Source organism: Protomyctophum bolini (genome assembly GCF_963924005.1).
Source record: "Protomyctophum bolini genome assembly, chromosome: 7".
NCBI lineage: Eukaryota > Metazoa > Chordata > Actinopteri > Myctophiformes > Myctophidae > Protomyctophum > Protomyctophum bolini.
This window is the reverse complement of record NC_137868.1, coordinates 13,242,385-13,260,743: the sequence shown is the minus strand read 5'-3', so window position 1 is coordinate 13,260,743 and position 18,359 is coordinate 13,242,385. Positions and strand designations below refer to the sequence as shown.

General features: G+C 44.8%; 1 protein-coding gene across 1 annotated transcript in view; it reads right to left on the bottom strand.

Moving 5' to 3' along the window:
* iglon5 (IgLON family member 5) overlaps nt 1–18,359 on the bottom strand; it is a 126,398-nt gene that overhangs the window by 22,518 nt on the left and 85,521 nt on the right. Inside the window, exon 2 of the mRNA XM_080767102.1 lies at nt 2,692–2,770. Within this exon, the coding sequence (XP_080623228.1) occupies nt 2,692–2,770 (79 nt within the window). The remainder of the gene's footprint in view (nt 1–2,691; nt 2,771–18,359) is intronic.

Below are 18,359 nucleotides of genomic sequence, written 5' to 3'. Positions count from 1 at the left end.
AAGGCATGACAAGTTGTTATGATGCCAGGCAACTAACCAACCTAGTAAGCAAGAACCCACGTGGATTATTAAACGCAAGCTTTTAGCCAAAGTTTATATATTTACGTTATGAAAACCATCAATCTGTGCTCTTAAACAATGGACACACTTTGGAAGTACATTAAATAAACATGGAACCTCCGTGGTAGTTGAGTAGTTTATTGGGGGATGATCATGCTGGATCACGCTGGTAAAATCATCCTCCACAACAGCTGCCCAAAAAACTATAGGCTACAGTACAGTACTGTTAATGTCACTGCCTGCAAGAAATTGTCAAGTTGAAATTGAAGTTCACCTAGCTTGCTTTAGTTGCTTATATGATGCCCTTAAATAGCGCTTGTACTTGGAACTGTTTGCAGCGCCAAAACGTCAAGCGAAGGTGTCACTTCAGTACTGCACTTAGCCACTAGATGTCCTTGCCCCGCTTCAACTGGGGACATTGATATGACCTGGATAGATACCGGTATCACTGCTGAGGCAAATCCCGCCAAGGCAGTGTCAGCAACTCCTTTTATCCACACGACACAGGTGAACTGGAAAGTATTGCAATACATCGCTTACAAGTGACTCTGGTGTGATGCACGGGATGACATGTGAAACACAAGCCCCGTCCTGCACAGTGGCACGCACGCACTCACGCACGCACGCATGCACGCACGCACGCACGCACACACGCACGCACGCACGCACGCACACACTCACTCACTCACTCACTCACTCACTCACCATTCAACCTGGAATGTCATCATCATATTAAGCGAATTATGTGAACATGTTTAGGAAAGGTTCCAGAATGTTCACGTTTTGACATTTTTCTAATGAGGCGCAATGTGACAGCTGTGCAACACCATCATACTACAAAGTATAAAATAGGGTTTAAATCGTTAAGGAGCATCGTTAAGTTCAAGTGGAGGAAACTCATCATACTAAGAAAACCCTCATCTGCGTACCATCATATTAATAATAATAATTAATAAAATGTGTTTTTTTACTAATTAGATGTTCCCTGTTGCTTTAACTATTGTAGGCTACAGAAGACCCAGAGGAAAATTAGTCCCAACAATAGCATCAACGATTCCCCTTTTAACATGCTGCATCAAAGCCTGTGGAGCAGTCATTTCTCAGGCATTTCATTTCAGTATTTGTGCCACAATGGCAAAATCATGTCAACTTAAACGAGTGCAGATCTTATTTATAAAGCTGTTCAGCTTTTTGTTTATCAGCTCCTACTTGTACTCGGTGTGTACACTTGTCTTTCCTGTGGACTACAGTTTTACAATACACCCTCTTCCACTATAGGAATAGCATTTCAGAAATGATTGATTGTTGTGTTTAGGCTATCACCGGTCTATCGATTAGACTACTCATGTCTTTGTGTGAAATCCAACTAGAAAAGTAATCTACTGTTTGTAATGCAGAGGAACTGTGGAGGTATACAGAATTCAAGGGGATGCTGCTGGATTTCAAATGAGATGTTCCTGTTCCCTAGGTCAATTCCCTTTGCTTTCGTTAGTTCGTTAGTCCCATTCTCAACAACAGTGTAGAGTTTTCTTTTCTTTTCTTATTACAAACCAAACTCATTCCTCAAAAGTATACCAACCCAGAAAGGCACTCAGTTATTTTTGCATTCATATCGTCAGTTAATTTCAAAGAGAAATCATTCATATTTCTGGTCAACTTCACCTCTGATGGGTCCGTAGTCCTCATTTTGATCACACTATAGTTATTTTTGCGCGGGTTGGCACAGGCCATCTGTCTATGGCAAACTTTGATTGCTAAAATGTAATAGCAAAGGGTGGAGTGAACCTGGAGTGCTTTGTGTTCACAATGCACAGGTTAAGCGAACCGCAACACAGACTTGAAACGAACCGTAGCAGACCACCTCAGGAGGTGGTCTGAGTGGGGCTCGTTTCAGAGGGGTCTGACTTCTTTTGGAGTGTTCACATAAGCGTGAAAAATAGCTGAGCCACGCTCTGAGTGCACTTCAGAGGCTGAAGAAACCAAGTGTGAAAACAAATTGGAAAAGACCTGAAAAGCAACTGTTATTTAATTTGCAATTTAATGCCCCAAATATGACTATATACTGTACAATATTATAATGCTACAAAACCTGTATTCTACTAATGGTAAAATGAGTTACTCCAGACTGCAAATATTCAGGACAGCATCGAGAGACAGTTATTCATGTTGATCTGCCAATAAACCGTTATAAACTTGAGAAAAATAATATCAATAATTTCTGTTGTTTTTTTTAAATCCGAAAATGCCAAAAGAGGAATTGATTCAGTACAGGCTAAAAGGTCATGAAATCAGTGAAAGCACTTTGAAGGTGCCAAATCAACATCAGGGACCTGACAAGGTCATGCTTGAATGGATGTTTTTGTTTTATCACCATAAATGCTGCGATCAAGCTAAGTAAGAGGTTATATTAGAGTCACCATGACCACAATGACACCTGACGGGTGGCGTCATAGCTTCAGGGTAAACCGTTTTGCAGAGGTAAAAATATTAAGCAAGCAGGGTGGCTGCTAATTGAAGTTATATGTGACTGAGAATTGGCAATTAAACCGATATGACAGGTGTGGAGGAAGGGACACAAACAAACAAGTTTCTCATGTAATTAGTTGGTGCAGGTGTAGGATTAGGCGTTACCTCAATATGACGCTCTCGCCTTCCAGCACTGTAATGTTGTCGGGCAGGTGGCCGAATTCTGCTCCACGCACACTGGGCCCTGCCAAGCAAAAATGAGAGATGGGGGGGGGGAAGGGTGAGCAAAATGCCTCCAATAACAGCAACAGACGCTCGATTCCTAGTCTCGATCCCCAGCCGGTACTCTGTAGTCTAGTCGACCAACTCGCCATGCGAGGTCGTCCCGCCTGCATGCTTACTTGTTTCCGGAGGCAGAGTAATAAATATACAAAACAAAAGAGTCGCGACGTCTGCACTGACCCCCGTATTTGAATAATGATTTGGTTTTGCACCGCATTCTGGTGGGGCACGCGCTCATTGAGCAGCGCCGATAATGAGCCGAGGGAAGAGGATTCACGCCGAACCACCAGAGCGTGAAATGAAGGGACAGCAACGGCAACAGAAGGGATGCTCATCCTGCCTACCAATACACACATAGGCAGGCGTGCGCATGCACGCACGCACGCATGCACGCGCGCACACACACACACACACACACACACACACACACACACACAGACGGACTCACACAGACTCACACATAAGCACACACGCACACCCTGAGAGATGAAACGAACTCTGCATTTGTGTGGCGTGTATAACAAATTCCAGTGAGGAAGTAGCCCCCACTACAAAGCCCTTGCATTTTTTAAATTACTAAGAATTCGGAGAGGCACGTTTGAAAATGTTCCGTGAACAAGACCTGCAAACAAAGATAAGCACAAACTTGGTTATCTTTGCAGTGACACTGACTCTTGAGGCAGGTTGGTCCTCAGCAAGACACTTGGCTCTGTGTCCATCTCAGCCCTGCCAAATACCAGCGTGACACCAGGCACTTCTGCTTGTGTCCTCCCATCCTCACAAATCTTTCTCCCTCCCTGTCTATACGGTGACCTCAATATATCGCTGGACATTTTCCTATGGTCTAGCCGCGGGGTTTAATAAACAGCGACTTTATGAGACGAAACCAGTGCAGTCAGGAGTTAAGAAGCACCCCGAGGTTTGTTAAACAGGCATGCAGGAGTCTGGGACACACCAAGCATGCCGAGTGAGTCCAGCGAGAGAATTGATCAAAAAGAACAAGACTCTTGGAAGAATCGTGGTTTGATTACAAATAATAATGAGGGACTCAAAAATGTTATGCACATCATGGGATGCTGATCAAAACTCAAAAGACGTTCATACTGCATTGCTAAATGGCCAAATGACTGCCTAAGTTGTCAGTTGTGTGTGTGTGTGTGTGTGTGTGTGTGTGTGTGTGTGTCTATCTACAGTATGAAGATTTTTATGTTTTTGAGTGTTTGTGTCATACAATTCAATTCAAAGGGCTTTATTGGCATGAGAAAACATACTGTACGTATGTGCACAGGCACTTCTTCTTCTTAGGACGGACCCAATTTAATGCATCTTCAATGCATTCAGGCATCCACTGCTTGTGCGTGTGTGTGTGTGTGTGTGTGTGTGTGTGTGTGTGTGTGTGTGTGTGTGTGTGTGTGTCTGTTTGCTTGCAAGGGACATGGGAGGCCGCAGTGAGAACTAATGGTGCCTCTAAAGAAAAGTGTCCCTGAATATACGTAACCAGCTAAAAGCCTATAATCACATTAACGTGTGCTGTGGCTGGCACTTGCTGTAGTGCTGTCCAAGGATCACAGAAGTGGCACCATCCATTTGCACTCTCTCTCTCTCTCTCTCTCTCTCTCTCTCTCTCTCTCTCTCTCTCTCTCTCTCGGGGACAGACTCTAGCACCTCAGCGGTTGTGTTCAATGCATGAAAATGTCACCATCTGTCTGTGTTTTCAAAGGTTAATTCTATGGAATAACCTTGTGTCGCGGCATCCATCCTCTTTGACACAGAGAGGGATGTCATGTCCTCGCCTGTTACCTTTCAAGTTCACTGTACTACTTTGGACTTTATTTAGGTTAATTCAATTCAGTTCCAGGGCTTGGGCCAGGCAGACGGGTGTGTCACACTGTCATAAATACAGCGTCCCGCATGCGCACAGAGTGACGAGCGTGCACAAAACGATATCCTCAATCACAAATGCACGCAGATGTTTTGATTGAATGAATGATCTATCTATCTATATGCATATGCCGAAAACTTGTTTAGGCCTACAAACCAACGGGGATCTATTCCCTATTCCCTACTCAATTCCCATTTTCACAGCTCAATTGGCACCTCACATTATAAAACCTGTGTGAGCGTGCCTCTGCTCCGAGACGCTGCACGCCATGATAACCAGGTCAAAACATGCAGCCCGCACTTATTTTCACACGCCGAACCGCTATCCCAAACAAACACAACAGCTGCACGTTTACACATAGTATACTCTAGAGTCTAGAGCACAACCGGTGCCGGATTTTTGTTTAGTGTGAAGCTGATCCTGACAACTATAATATAGACACATACACATACTGTATACATACACCAGTAAGACGCCCTGAGGGCGAGAAGTGCTGAGATCGCGTGCACGCATCCGCATGGGTGACGGCAGACTGCGACTGTGAACCCATGCGAGCACTGGCGCTTTGGCATGGGGAGTCTGATCAACATATGGAATGAATTCTATACTGGCCATATATGGAGCGTGTCTTGAGTATACAGGGTTTGATGAGGTCAGATCAACAAGAGTTGCTGCATCGCCGGCTCCGTATATGCAGATCTAGGTGATGATCCAGTCTTTTCCATGTATGGTTATCTAGGGTTAGATGAGGTCAGTGTTGTGATCTTCATACAGTATATGGAGATGGCCATATATGGTGGCGAGGCTTAGAGTACCATTAGCTAAAAAGAATAGTTAGCTTAGAAGACTTTGTTTGTGCCAACTGCAGTGGACATTTTAAACAAAGTGTTTAAATAGCTCTACCACCTAATCGCTACAGCCCATGATCACTGTTGCTGCATTCTGGGAATGCATTTCACTTTTCATTTCACAATGCATTCGTATTTGAATGCATTGTTTGTATTCGTAATGATGTTTTTATTGTTGTACTGTACAGTATATGCCAGTGTGCCAAAAGCAAATTTCCATTTTATGTTAAATTATGTTAAATGGACAAACTGATTCTGCCAATAAAGACAACTTTTTGTCTTTATCTTTATCTTCAACTGTACAAACAGCTATAGGCATAAACTTAGTTCTCCCCCACCCCCTTTAACCAACACTCATTCATTCCTATACGCACATCTGTGTGTAACCCCTTTTTCACCTCTGTCAGTCACTGTGATTGTTCGATGCACAATGCGTGTTGCTTTGACTTTGGTCGCAGCAGGTGAAGGTGATCACCCTGCTGATGAAAGAACGCAGCGGTTCTCAACATTTCCTGGACCAGGGCCCACTCGAAAATGGCGAAAGCATCTTTGGCCCTCCCCTCTGACCAATTAACAAGGCAGCCATTCGGGTGCTATAAGGCAAGCTATAAAAACAGGGAAAGCATCTGCGCTATTTTCGATTTTAGCGTTGGCTATTAAAAAGTAGTATATATACAAGCTACAGTAACAGTGTGTTACTTTGTGCCGCGCTGTGAGCTTGTATTTTTGAACAGTTTTGAACTACATGGTTTAGAAGGCATCTGTAAGCCTTAATGATCTTAATGAGTTGTTATGGGGTCAGATGGGTAGGTGTGCATTTTCAGAGCATGTTTATTTGAATGATCAATCAATCGATTGTGTTCTGACATGGATCAATAGTAGTAGATCCATCCATCCAATTTATCGATATTACACTGAAAGCTAATTTTTAATCAATACTATCTCAGTGTTTTGCCAAATATTTGGGGACCCACTTGCAATATCACGTTCCACAGGTTGGGGAGCGCTGGCCTAATGTGTGCGTCAGCAGCATCTCATTTAAACAGCTAAGCTGTGCCAAGTCAGCATCGTCTCATCACCTCAAAACACCCTCAGAGTCCTGCACAGGCTCCCTGAGGAACTCCTTAACAACGGTGCATGAAAAACACCTGGCCGAGTGACAGGAAACTCATACAACGCCAGAGTACATTATGATACAATCAATACAACTTCAGCCCTTACGGCTCCAGTTTTTACATTCGCTGAGTTAAATTTCCACTCAGCGTTTTTTGGGTGTTGGCACAACTTTTATTCGTCCCTATGGGGAAAGTTTTTTTGAGGACACTTCATTGATGTGAAAAACACAGAGGATGTGACCAAAAACACAAGACAGTAAACAAACAGTACAAAGGCAAGAAGGTGCTAATGTACAGTAAGTCTGAGGGGAATTCTAACTCTCTAACTAAGGGTTCCCATAAGACTAATAGTCTGGTCCAAACTGATTCTGCCAAAGTTGTATGTTATGCACTTCTGCCATTTACTGTGATACTCCACACAGTACAATCTCGTTCATGTATCCATTTGTGAATATGAGAGTGTACAAATGTCACCAAATGCATACCTGCCAACACTCCTGCCAAGACCCATTTCTCCTGCACGATTCCTGCTCCTCAATTAAACCTGCTTTTCTCCTGCTTTTGGGGGATTTCACCCATTTTGCGTGGTCAGCCCCCTGCAGCCACGCCCATAATGTTAATTTGCGTAGTTCCTTGGATGTTTTATATGAAAATCACCATGGCTCTCTCTCTCTCTCTCTCCATTTCACTCTCAGAATTAAATGAACACGCTGGCAGTGGAAAGGCGATGCTTTTTGTGCTTGGCCGCGGCTGGAGTACAGCATACATACAGTATATATATATATATATCGTAAGGGCATTGCATTCAGCATGTGAATAGGTACATTATGAATAACCTTGGTGCTGTTGTTTGGTGGTGAGCACTGCAGTGGGATTCTTTCTTTTCTCTTTCTCAGGAAGATCCCGGGTCCTCATGAGCCAGAGGGGTTACTGTTAGTATGGATGGTTGCATATTGAATTTCTGAGGCTACCGCCGTCTACGGCTGATACAGTCTATATGCTGGCTATCTCTTGTCCTTGATGTGACCTGGTCTTCTGGCACAGCATCAGCACACACACACACACGCGCGCGCGCAGACGCACACACACAAACATTCATGCCCGCAAGCATCTCAAGCCTCATCGACTCCTTCGACCGCATGGACATTGAGCTGAGCCCCAGGTCTGGATTTGAACCGCGCTATCACCCTGGTAAAAATGTGTACCTGCTCTGGATAGGCCCACAGGGAGGAGTAGGAAAACAATAGCCAACAGCTGTAGTCATTCCATCAATAAATGTGTGTTCTTTTTTTCCCCGTTCTTTCGCTGTTGCTCTTTATCACGTTGTAGGTAGCACTTATTACTCGTCCGAGGGAAGCATTTCATGTCAGTTGCCACCAGTGTGCAGAGATATTCATGTACTACAGTATGTCTCATGTTGTCTTGTGGTCAATAAGACCACTTACTACCTACTGAATAATAATAATATTAATATTAACAACAACAATTCCAATGGCTGCTGCCATGAAGCATTTATTACATCAGTTGACGCTCAGCCTTTTTAATTTCAATATTTGATATGCATGCATTAGATTAGGCCATGGACCCTGGAGTGTAGAAATGGATTAAAATACGAGGGTATTTTAGTTACAGACACAAAAGGATCTCAGTGGGGACACGCTGGAAACTGCTCAAGAACCTGTTTAACGTAGTTTGTATTCTCTTGACTCTTGCATGCACCCCAATCATAACTGCATTTTCTAACTTAGCTGTAACACTTTAGTCATCACTGTTAGTGCACATCTATTTCGCATTGCCCTTGACGATCAAATAAACACAGAAGAAAGAGTTACTTCTAAAAGCCTGATAGGCCTCAAGACGGATAATGGCAGGGGAGTTAATTAAACCCATAATAATGAACCATGTTAACGGGAGTTGGAAACTGAAGCGAAAGAGAATGAGGCAAATCAACAAAATGAAACACATTTTTCTAGAGAGAATGATGTGCTACACAGAATGACAAAAATCAATACAATAGAGCTGAGTAATGTCCAAAGGGCCGTTCACACTGAGCACTCTAACTATTATAATGTACAGTATATCGTTCACCATTGTATTTGTTATACTGTAGTTTTTTGAAAATATAGATTTTTAAACTATATTTTCATAGTGCTCAGTGTGAATGGGGTATCCCATAGTGGTACTGTGAGAGTAGCAATAGTAACAGCAGTTGTAGGTCCTACATGTGAATAGATACAGTAGCAGAAGCACTTATAGTATCATACAGTTAAGTAGTAGTAAAAGAAAATTGATACTTTGTCGACTGACCAACGTTTTAAACGGAAAATACGATATTTGTGTCCATTTGGAAATACATAATTTTAGTCGTCCAACATACTTTGTTTAACAAAGTATAAAGTAGCCTTACGGGTAATTCAGACCACTGTGATTCTTCTCTACAATGCTCCGTCGTATGACGGTGACCAGACGCAAAACGCGGCGCATCCCTGCTGTGTTGTGAGCTTGTACCTCGGCTATTTTCGGCATGCAGCACCATTGTATGACAAATCGGGCTCAAGGCGGTTTTGTCTCGCTGCTGCAAATCTTGGGTCTGAACTATAGGCTATGAGGAGAGTGATGTGGGGGTCATAGAGAGAGAATACAGCTGCGGTTGGCGGGCCAGAGAGTGAGACAGTGCAAAGGCACACCCGCATAATTAACAGCGGCATGCTGCAGCCAATTAAATATTTACAGAGGCACTTCCCTTCGACACCTTGATGATGAAGAGAGGCAACCCGAGGATTATCGGATGCCGGGCGCCTCAGGCAGGGAGCGACGGAGGGGGGATTTAAACATTAACCGCCAAATACAGTAGATAGTTACCCCTTTTCCTTCCTTGTTTGATCCCATTAACTCTGGACAGCCCTGGCTCTAAACCCTCGTCCACCTCATCTGAAGCCCCCATTCCTCTGCCACCCCCTCCTCCACCCCTCAGCAGACCCCCACATTACCTTCTTCCTCCCTACTTCCAGGCTCTGCTCCTCCATTGCCCCTCCTCCTCATGTTATTGATGAAAGCACTCCCCACTGCTTTTTCCTCTGCACCTGCTGCACTGTCTGCCACCTTTCACTGGGCCAGCAGAGAGTGAGTGGTGCCAGAGAGTGAGTCACGCACGCACGCACGCGCACACACGGCTCGCTCCAACAGCCAAGCAAGATGGATATATACATGTAGCCCGCCACTCACAATGGCCGGCGAGACGAAATGGATGCCAGCGGGATTCCACCTGACAGGAAATCTAAGGTAGTGTCAGAGAAGTCATGGTGAATGAATTGTTTTGAGTTTCTAAAGTAAGGTAATCCCCCCCCCCCCCTTCCCCCCAAATGCTGGATAAACAATAAAAATGCTGTGGCGGTAGCAGCCAGAAGGGAGCTTATTTGGATGATGTTGAATTCTCAGATGTGTGTTCTGGCACTGGAGTGGAGCTGTTTGGAAGTTTAGCTGCCTGTCATTTGAGGTCATAGATCACAACAGCCTTTAAAACGGAGGGCACGTTTATATCACACATCACAATTCAACTGGTCATCGTGCTGCCACTCAAACAACATTTTACTGCCGGAGGGGCTTTTATCTGAAACGCGGGTCAAAGCCATCAACGTTGTCTTCTGTATACGGAACACACTGTAACGGCCTTCAGTGTCTAGCTGTGAAATACACGGTCACACCAGAGTGTTGACATCTGCCCCTTTCTTTTATAGCACACGGGCTGCATCCACAATTCTGCCTCTGCAGCCTCTCACCAAATGCAGACCATTTACCATCCCTCCCTCCCCTCTCTTCTGCCATCTCCCTCCCTCTCTCTCCCATGCTTCCCTCGCTCCCTCGTCCCCCCCTCTCGCTAATCCCTCTTCACACATCAATCAATAGAGCACTGCAGAGTGCACGGAGCCATACAGTACTCAATGCACCAGTTGTACAACTTCAATGGGCGGCCACAGATCTTTACCATTGAATCAAGCATTGCTGGTAGAAAAAGCAGAGCGCGCTAACACCAGGGACGCTCCCTGAACCTGCTGTTCTTTTACCCCCCCATTTTCCTTGGACTGAAGCCGAAACCCCTTAGCACTGCTGAAATCAATAGTGTAGTTAAACTGTTACTTCCTTTTCCCAGTGAGTGCGCACGTGCACGCTCCTCACACAGGGCCCTGTAGACCTGCCTGTGCACAGGTAATTTGACAGATTTGTAGGGAAGTGCTGTCGTGGCTTTTAAAGATGTAGCTTAAAATACTCATTCCCTCGGACAAATCTTGCGGCGAGCGCATCCTCTGACAATAATGCACTTTGCAGCAGCAAGGCCCGACGCAGGAAAGGATTACAATTCCTGTAATATAACAGTAGTACGGGGCCTTGGGCAGAGAATAAATCCAGGTTATCTGAGATGTGGACTCCTGCTGCGGCGTTATGATATATTGTTGATGTAACATGATATAAATAGCACTTCACCCTCTCTTGAGCTTATGATACAATAGAATACACTATTTGCCATAAGTCAGCCCTCCAGCTGTCCAATCAGGATTGTTTATAGGCAATAGGCATGGATTGTATGATTATTTATAATTGACATGGATTATTGAAGCAGTAACTGAGCAGACTGATCTTTGTACTATGTTTTAAGTTATATAATTATTCAAACACTAAATAAAGGATGTCTAACTTCACACATATAACTTCCAGCTCGTTCACCGGGTCATTGTAGAGCTCTGTCTGTTAATGTGGGAATGGGGTGCAGTACTTAGTTTAGACAGTTTTTGGTTTAGACTAGATCTCAAACCCTCACCCTAAACCTAACCTCCCACGGGGCAGCACACCTAAACCTAACCTTAACCCATGTCTAACCGATGACTATAGTCTAAACTAAGTATGCACCCTGTGGGAATGGATGAAATGGCTTCAGTGTCAGGGAAACATTTTGGCAGTGGCATGGCTTATCCTGTAGTCTAAGAAGCTACAATAAAAACAGCAATTACTGGGTGATGCTGACAGGAGACAAAGAAGCACAATAGCTTGGGAATAGAATAGTTGTTTTTGATGGAGCCATTGGCTACAAAAAGGAATCGTAGAAAATGACAGTGTCAAAACATCAGCTGAGTGTTGAGTGCAACGTGGTGAAAGATCACTGTGACTGTGTGACAAGTGATTAACTGTCATCGGTCATCTAGGACAGTGATATTCAAACCTTTTTTGACCGAGGCACACAACAATGGGCAAGTAAAGACAAAATCACACCTTTATAGCAAAAATAGGCGATCTACAAGCTCGCAAAAAGATACATTGCAACAGCTTAGCTAGCCTATTTTTTATATAGTGTGTGGAAAAAAATAAAATAACAGTTTGACAATAGAAAATAATGACACTGGCAGAACCATAATCATGCCATCTTCCGTCCCCAACAAATGCATGCCCAAAGTGCTGAAAACACACATTAAATATTGAACAAAGTGCAGTTTCAACGTTTAGCTGAATAAAAGATTCCATTTAGCATTTGTTTTTGTGTGTGTGTGGGTGCATGAGCCTTCGGCACATCACTGACTTTGCTTATTCATTTTCCTATCACTATTCATTTCCTGCTGATGACAGTCTTCTGTTCAAATATGCAAAATACGTAAATATGCTCAAACAGTGCAATAAGACTTGAGAAGACTGAATGGAGGGCGATTATAGTTGTTGTCTGAACCCGCCATGGTAACGACTCAACGAGCAATCTAAAATAAGTAATCATGACATTTTCTATGTCTTTGCCATTTCATATTTTTTTGTCCAACCACCAACAACTATTTCACATCACAGGCTCCAGTCTCAATGAGGTTTTTCTGTGCGAGTGTGTCTGCATGTGTGAGTGGAGTGCATATATTATGTGCTGGTATGCGTGCATGTTCTTTTTTTTGTTTGTTTTTTGCATGCGTGTGTGTGGGGGGGGGCTGAGTTGAGGGGTTGTTCTGGGGGCTAGTGGGGGCTACACATCTTAGACTCCTACTACCTGCTCTGATGGCGGGGGTATCTGGCGGGGGTGGGTTGGTGATGAAGCAAGGATGAAAAGAGAAGAGGAGGGGACGAGAGAATAGAGAGGGCTGGAGGTAGAACACAAAGAGTAGTGGGGTGGGGATGAGGTGAGGGCCAGAACCCAGGAGGAGTAAGGTGCTGTCAGGATAATTCACAGCAGCAGCACTCGCTGCTATAACTAAGAACAAAACAGAATGACCTCAGGGAGCAGGAATCAGCTAACACCTGCTTAGGAGGGAGAGCTCCTGAGGGAGGCACGGTGAGAGAAGGGGGAGAGACTATGAGGGAGGAGGGAGGGAGGAAGGTATGGTGCAATGCACTAAGATGGTGGCAAGTACAGATGAAGTGAGGCATGTAACCAAGTACAGGTGTGTGTGTGTGTGTGTGTGTGTGTGTGTGTGTGTGCGTGTGTGTGTGTGTGTGTGTGTGTGTGTGTGTGTGTGTGTGTGTGTGTGTGTGTGTGTGTGTGTGTGTGTGTGTGTGTGTGAGAGAGAGAGAGAGTGTGCACACATGTCTGTATGCATGCTTGTGAGTCGTGTGTATGAATGTGTGTATGCATGAGCGTGTTTGCATACAGTACGCGACACGTGTGCTTTTTGATTGTGGCTGTATGGCTGTGCCTAGAGCTCTGCTTACAGCTGTGGTTGGAACTGATTTGCATTCTGAAACGCAGTAGTTCTTGCCATTGTTGCTCCACTGCTGTGACTCGGCTCTGCTAGCTTGTATCCACTATGCCAGTGATGTTTGACTAAGGCTGTGTTGAAGAGCCAATGGCACACATTCAACTCCCACAAAACTGTTGTTTGCTGCTGAAGTCTTGGTCTAGTTTTGCTAACATCATTAGCCTTTAACTGTTGTTTTGGCCACCTGAATGGGATGAAAAATGCAATGGGTTTGAATCTCTCTCTCTCTCTCTCTCTCTCTCTCTCTCTCTCTCTCTCTCTCTCTCTCTCTCTCTCTCTCTCTCTCAAATCCACAGAAAATAAATTGGCTCAGAGCCCTAAAAGTCAGAACCCTAAAGGTTGGTGTCGAAACGGAAACAAAAAATGGCTGCCGGTTCTGTGAAAACCAATTAAGGTTCCAAGATTCTAGAACCAAAGTTCTTTTGGTGGAAAAGAGGCCTCAGACACACAGATGGAAACAGAGAGTTCACTTATTGTGAGCCAGATGAGACCACAGCTTGCTTTGGCAGAGACACAACGCTGTTGCCACTGCAGCCACTCTGTTGCAGAAAAACCATACCCATTCCCTGACCCGACTGTCCAAAGTGTCCTCCTTCCAGGCTGAGCAATGACATGTTTTTAGTATAAGAGCTATTGCATTTGAAAGGAGCAATTGGTGGGATGACCTTTTACGCAGAGCCTGGTAGTCGATGGTCACTGAAGGCTGTTTACAGGCGACCGGATTAAGGTTGGTGAGTGGACCGTTAAAACGACCGGATTAAGGTTGGTGAGGGGTCCGTTAAAACGACCGGATTAAAGTTGGTATGGGGTCCGTTAAAACGACCGGATTAAGGTTGGTGAGGGGTCCGTTAAAACGACCGGATTAAAGTTGGTATGGGGTCCGTTAAAACGACCGGATTAAGGTTTGTGAGCGGTCCGTTAAAACGACCGGATTAAGGTTGGTATGGGGTCCGTTAAAACGATCGGATTAAGGTTGGTGAGGGGTCCGTTAAAACGACCGGATTAAGGTTGGTGAGGGGTCCGTTAAAACGACCGGATTAAGGTTGGTGAGGGGTCCGTTAAAACGACCGGATTAAGGTTGGTGAGGGGTCCGTTAAAACGACCGGATTAAGGTTGGTGAGGGGTCCGTTAAAATGACCGGATTAAGGTTGGTGAGGGGTCCGTTAAAATGACCGGATTAAGGTTGGTGAGGGATACACTGCTCCGTGGTTGTGTGCTTAGGTTAGGGTTTGAGGTAGGTTGTAGTCGGCTGTGTAAAACAATCCCCATCAGCGCCCATTGAAACCGAGGCTCTGCGTAAAAGGTAGTCCCGCAATTGATGGCAGGCCCATTTCATCCTTTGCAGCTGAGTGGTAGCAAAGAATCAGACTGTCTCAGACTTTATATAACGAGCAGAAAAAAGGCAGACTAGAAGAGAGGCCAAAAAATACAACAACTCAATAACATCACATGATCACTGGCCTCTGTCTTTTGAAGTAAAGGTCAGTTAATGTGTCTTCGTCTGGCCAAAGAGAGATGTGTTTGTTTACTTGGAGGAGGTAGAAGCTAAGCTTGGCTATGATGTAATCCCAGGTGGGCTGTGCCATTGGTGGATCTGTCAGCTCCCGTTCCTGATTAGGTTGTTGAACTGAAGCTTAAGGCTACAGAGAAATATGAAGAAATCAGGGGCATAACTAAAGCTGCAAAAACGAAGTTGTGTAATTAAATACAACGCCACTGGCTAATCTGTCATTTAATTTATCTTCAAACATCAGTTGCTTTTGTTTTCGTTCTTCTCTGGAATATGAGCTGCATAACCCTCAGAGGTGGAGACGGGTGATTAATCTTTCATAGCACTGTTAAAAACGTAAACAAATTTCCAAGTCACCGGAAGTTATTAGGAACCTGTCTCCTTGGAGCTGTTTAGATTGGATTAATGCCCCGACATGTGCACAGCTGGAAGTGATCTCTAACACGCGTGTGAAATGAAAGAATGAGCTCATTGAGTAGCACGAACAACTGCAATGGCATGTACATACATATCAAGAGATGTGGAAAATACAGTATATACAGTACCACAACAATACATTCCCCAAATTGTGCAAACACTAGCCCTCGCTCATTTGTATTATCGTCCAATGGTTTGGTCTAGTGCTGCCAAAAAGGATTTAGGAACATTTCAAATGGTCCAAAATAGAGCTGCACGCATTGCTCTGTGCTGTACAAAAAGAACAAAGCATGGCACTTCGGGATGGCCTTTGGTGGAGGCAGGCCCGGATCAACCCCCCGTTACACGTTCTAAGCAGCACACATTAGCCCTAGTCATACTGATGGCCTAGCCTGATTGGGTCCTCTGGCCAATGGGATACCAAGCAATGGCAAAGTTGCCCTCTGGCCAATGGGAAGGGTTAGCCGATACACAAGCACCTCATTTACACAGACATGTGTAACACCCAGGATTAGAAGGCAGCTCTCCCGCATGGGAAAGCAAACATAAACAGCTCATATAAGAGGAAGCTATTAGGCTTATGCGCTGACAGGCCTACTCGGTTACTTCCACCCCCTCTTTGACCTCCTTGGGCAGCCTTCTGTCACCTGAACTTAAGATGCGGTCCACATCCAGAGCAGAAACAAAATGGAAGAAGTGCATATTTCATACCTTTATTTCATACCATATTTCATTACTTTCAGACTGCAAAAGGACGAGCCATCGAACATGACAATATTAATAATACAACAGCATGCAGCTGCCAGAATTCAGTGTGCGAGTCAAATAGTGTAAACAAAGTTTTAGCTCCAGTGAATGTTTATTTTGCTTAGCAAGGATGTTTTCAAAGAATGCTCAGACATTAACTGAAGCTCTGTGACCTTTGAGGAGTGCTTTCTTTTCAAGCTGCAGGCAAATGTGCATGGGGAAAATAAATTACATAAAGCTATTTTTTGAGTGGTGCAACCACTCCAAGGAACAGCAATGTCCGTGTTAACCTATGTGACTATGTGTGGGACTAGGTTACTATGAGTACCAGTAGGGGCAAAAGTGGCGCTGTTGTGCCAGAAACAGAGAGAGAGATAGTGCTGCACTGTTGCCTGCTAATATATGAGAGAGAGAGAGAGAGAGAGAGAGAGAGAGAGGTAGGGGTAGGGAGAGAGGGGAGTTGCACCACTCAGTTCACACAGGTGTGATTTTTTACTTCTGTTTAGCACAATAGAATCAAGCCACATTACTGCATTTCCATTCATTTATTGTTCAACATGTAGAATATGTTCCTATAGCTAAGAACAGTGTTACCTACTCAGATTATTTCATGCTACACAAATCCTAACCTTTTTACAAGCCGTCTTGTTATCTTTAGTCATTTCGTATATGGAAATGGAACTGGTTTGATCTCCAAATGGCCCGGCAAAACATTAGCCATATGTTTGGTCTTGACATTCACACGAGATTCTGGAATACTGAATGAAAATCTGGGCCTTAAGAGATAAGTCATAGTCCATTAAGTAGGCAAGCAAAGCAACGAATGAACTGCCAGGTACAGAGGAAAGAGAGGGAAGCCTGATTTATATGTTGTTTCACCCTGCAGTGCTGTGCCGAAAATAACAGATCTGTGCAAGCTCATAACGTGTTGCAGATTGACCATGTTCGGGGCAACACCAGCGCACAACAATGTGTAAATCAAGGCGGAGAGTATAGTGACACATTACTGTAATTTTATAATTTTCCCAGACCTAGTGTTCAGACTCTCACTCCACATCTCTCATACACTCTGTTGTCTCACACATCATGTCGGTCCACACTTTGGCGCTGTTGGCCTTCGACGGGTTCAGGTGCTTTATGGGCTGACATCGCAGACTCTCCATGGATTTTTCCGCTGTTCTCTCACTGTTTCTCCTTGTCCCTTTTTGCCTGTCCTCTCTGGTTCTCTCGCTCTTTCGGTGTGAAGTCGCCTATCCCCGGGTCGCTCTGTCGGAGCGTGTAGAGGAGTGAGATTGCATGCACACGGCGTGCGGTGTGAGTTTGTGTTGTGGCAGGTGTATGCATTCATATGCTGACGCAGAGAAACACTTGCACGTCGTCCATGAATGCATACAAATTTGCCTGACAGTCAACCTGCTGGAAATTCCCCCTCCCCTCTTCCTTTCACCTCTTCTAACCTCGCTCACGCTTACCTCTCCTCCTCACTATCTCTCCTCTCCTCTCCTCTCCTCTCCTCTCCTCTCCTCTCCTCTCCTCTCCTCTCCTCTCCTCTCCTCTCCTCTCCTCTCCTCTCCTCTCCTAGAGCGTCACTGCAGATCGCTCTGCCTCGGATTCACAAGCCTATCATAGGGTACAAGTTCCCACAAAGCTCTGTGATCCTCCCACACCTCCCGCAGGTCCCCAGAGAATCCCCCCTGAGTCTTAAGCTGCAGGCAGGTGATGAAGAGAGCATAGGGCACTGGGTTTAGTGGTGTGTGTGTGTGTGTGTGTGTGTGTGTGTGTGTGTGTGTGTGTGTGTGTGTGTGTGTGTGTGTGTGTGTGTGTGTGTGACAGCGTGCGTGGTGCTTTTGTGGGAATGTGAAAAGAGACAAGGTAAACGGAGGGAACACTAGGGTAAAAGTGAGGAGAAAACAGAGCGACTGTGATCAGATGGAGAACAGACGGAAATGAACAGAAGGTGAGGATAATGGAAATCACATGTGGGATTGTGGGTGGGAGTTGGGGGAGAGAGACAGTGGTGGGTGGGCTAAAGAGTTAAATGACGAGAGGCGTGGGATTTTTTCCAGATGGCGCCTGCGTGCGCCCATCACGGACTCATGCATGCACATGACATGGCTCCGTGTCACCGGTTTGAGCCCGATCTGGTCCACGTGTTCCAAACTGCATGCTCGTTGCAATTTCTCTACAAAACACACAGACACACACTGCTGACGAAGCAGAAATGTCTTGTCATTGTCTTAAGGAGACAGGGAGAGAGAGTGCATGCAAGACAGAGAGAGAGAGAGAAATGCAGGTGACCGATACAGAGAT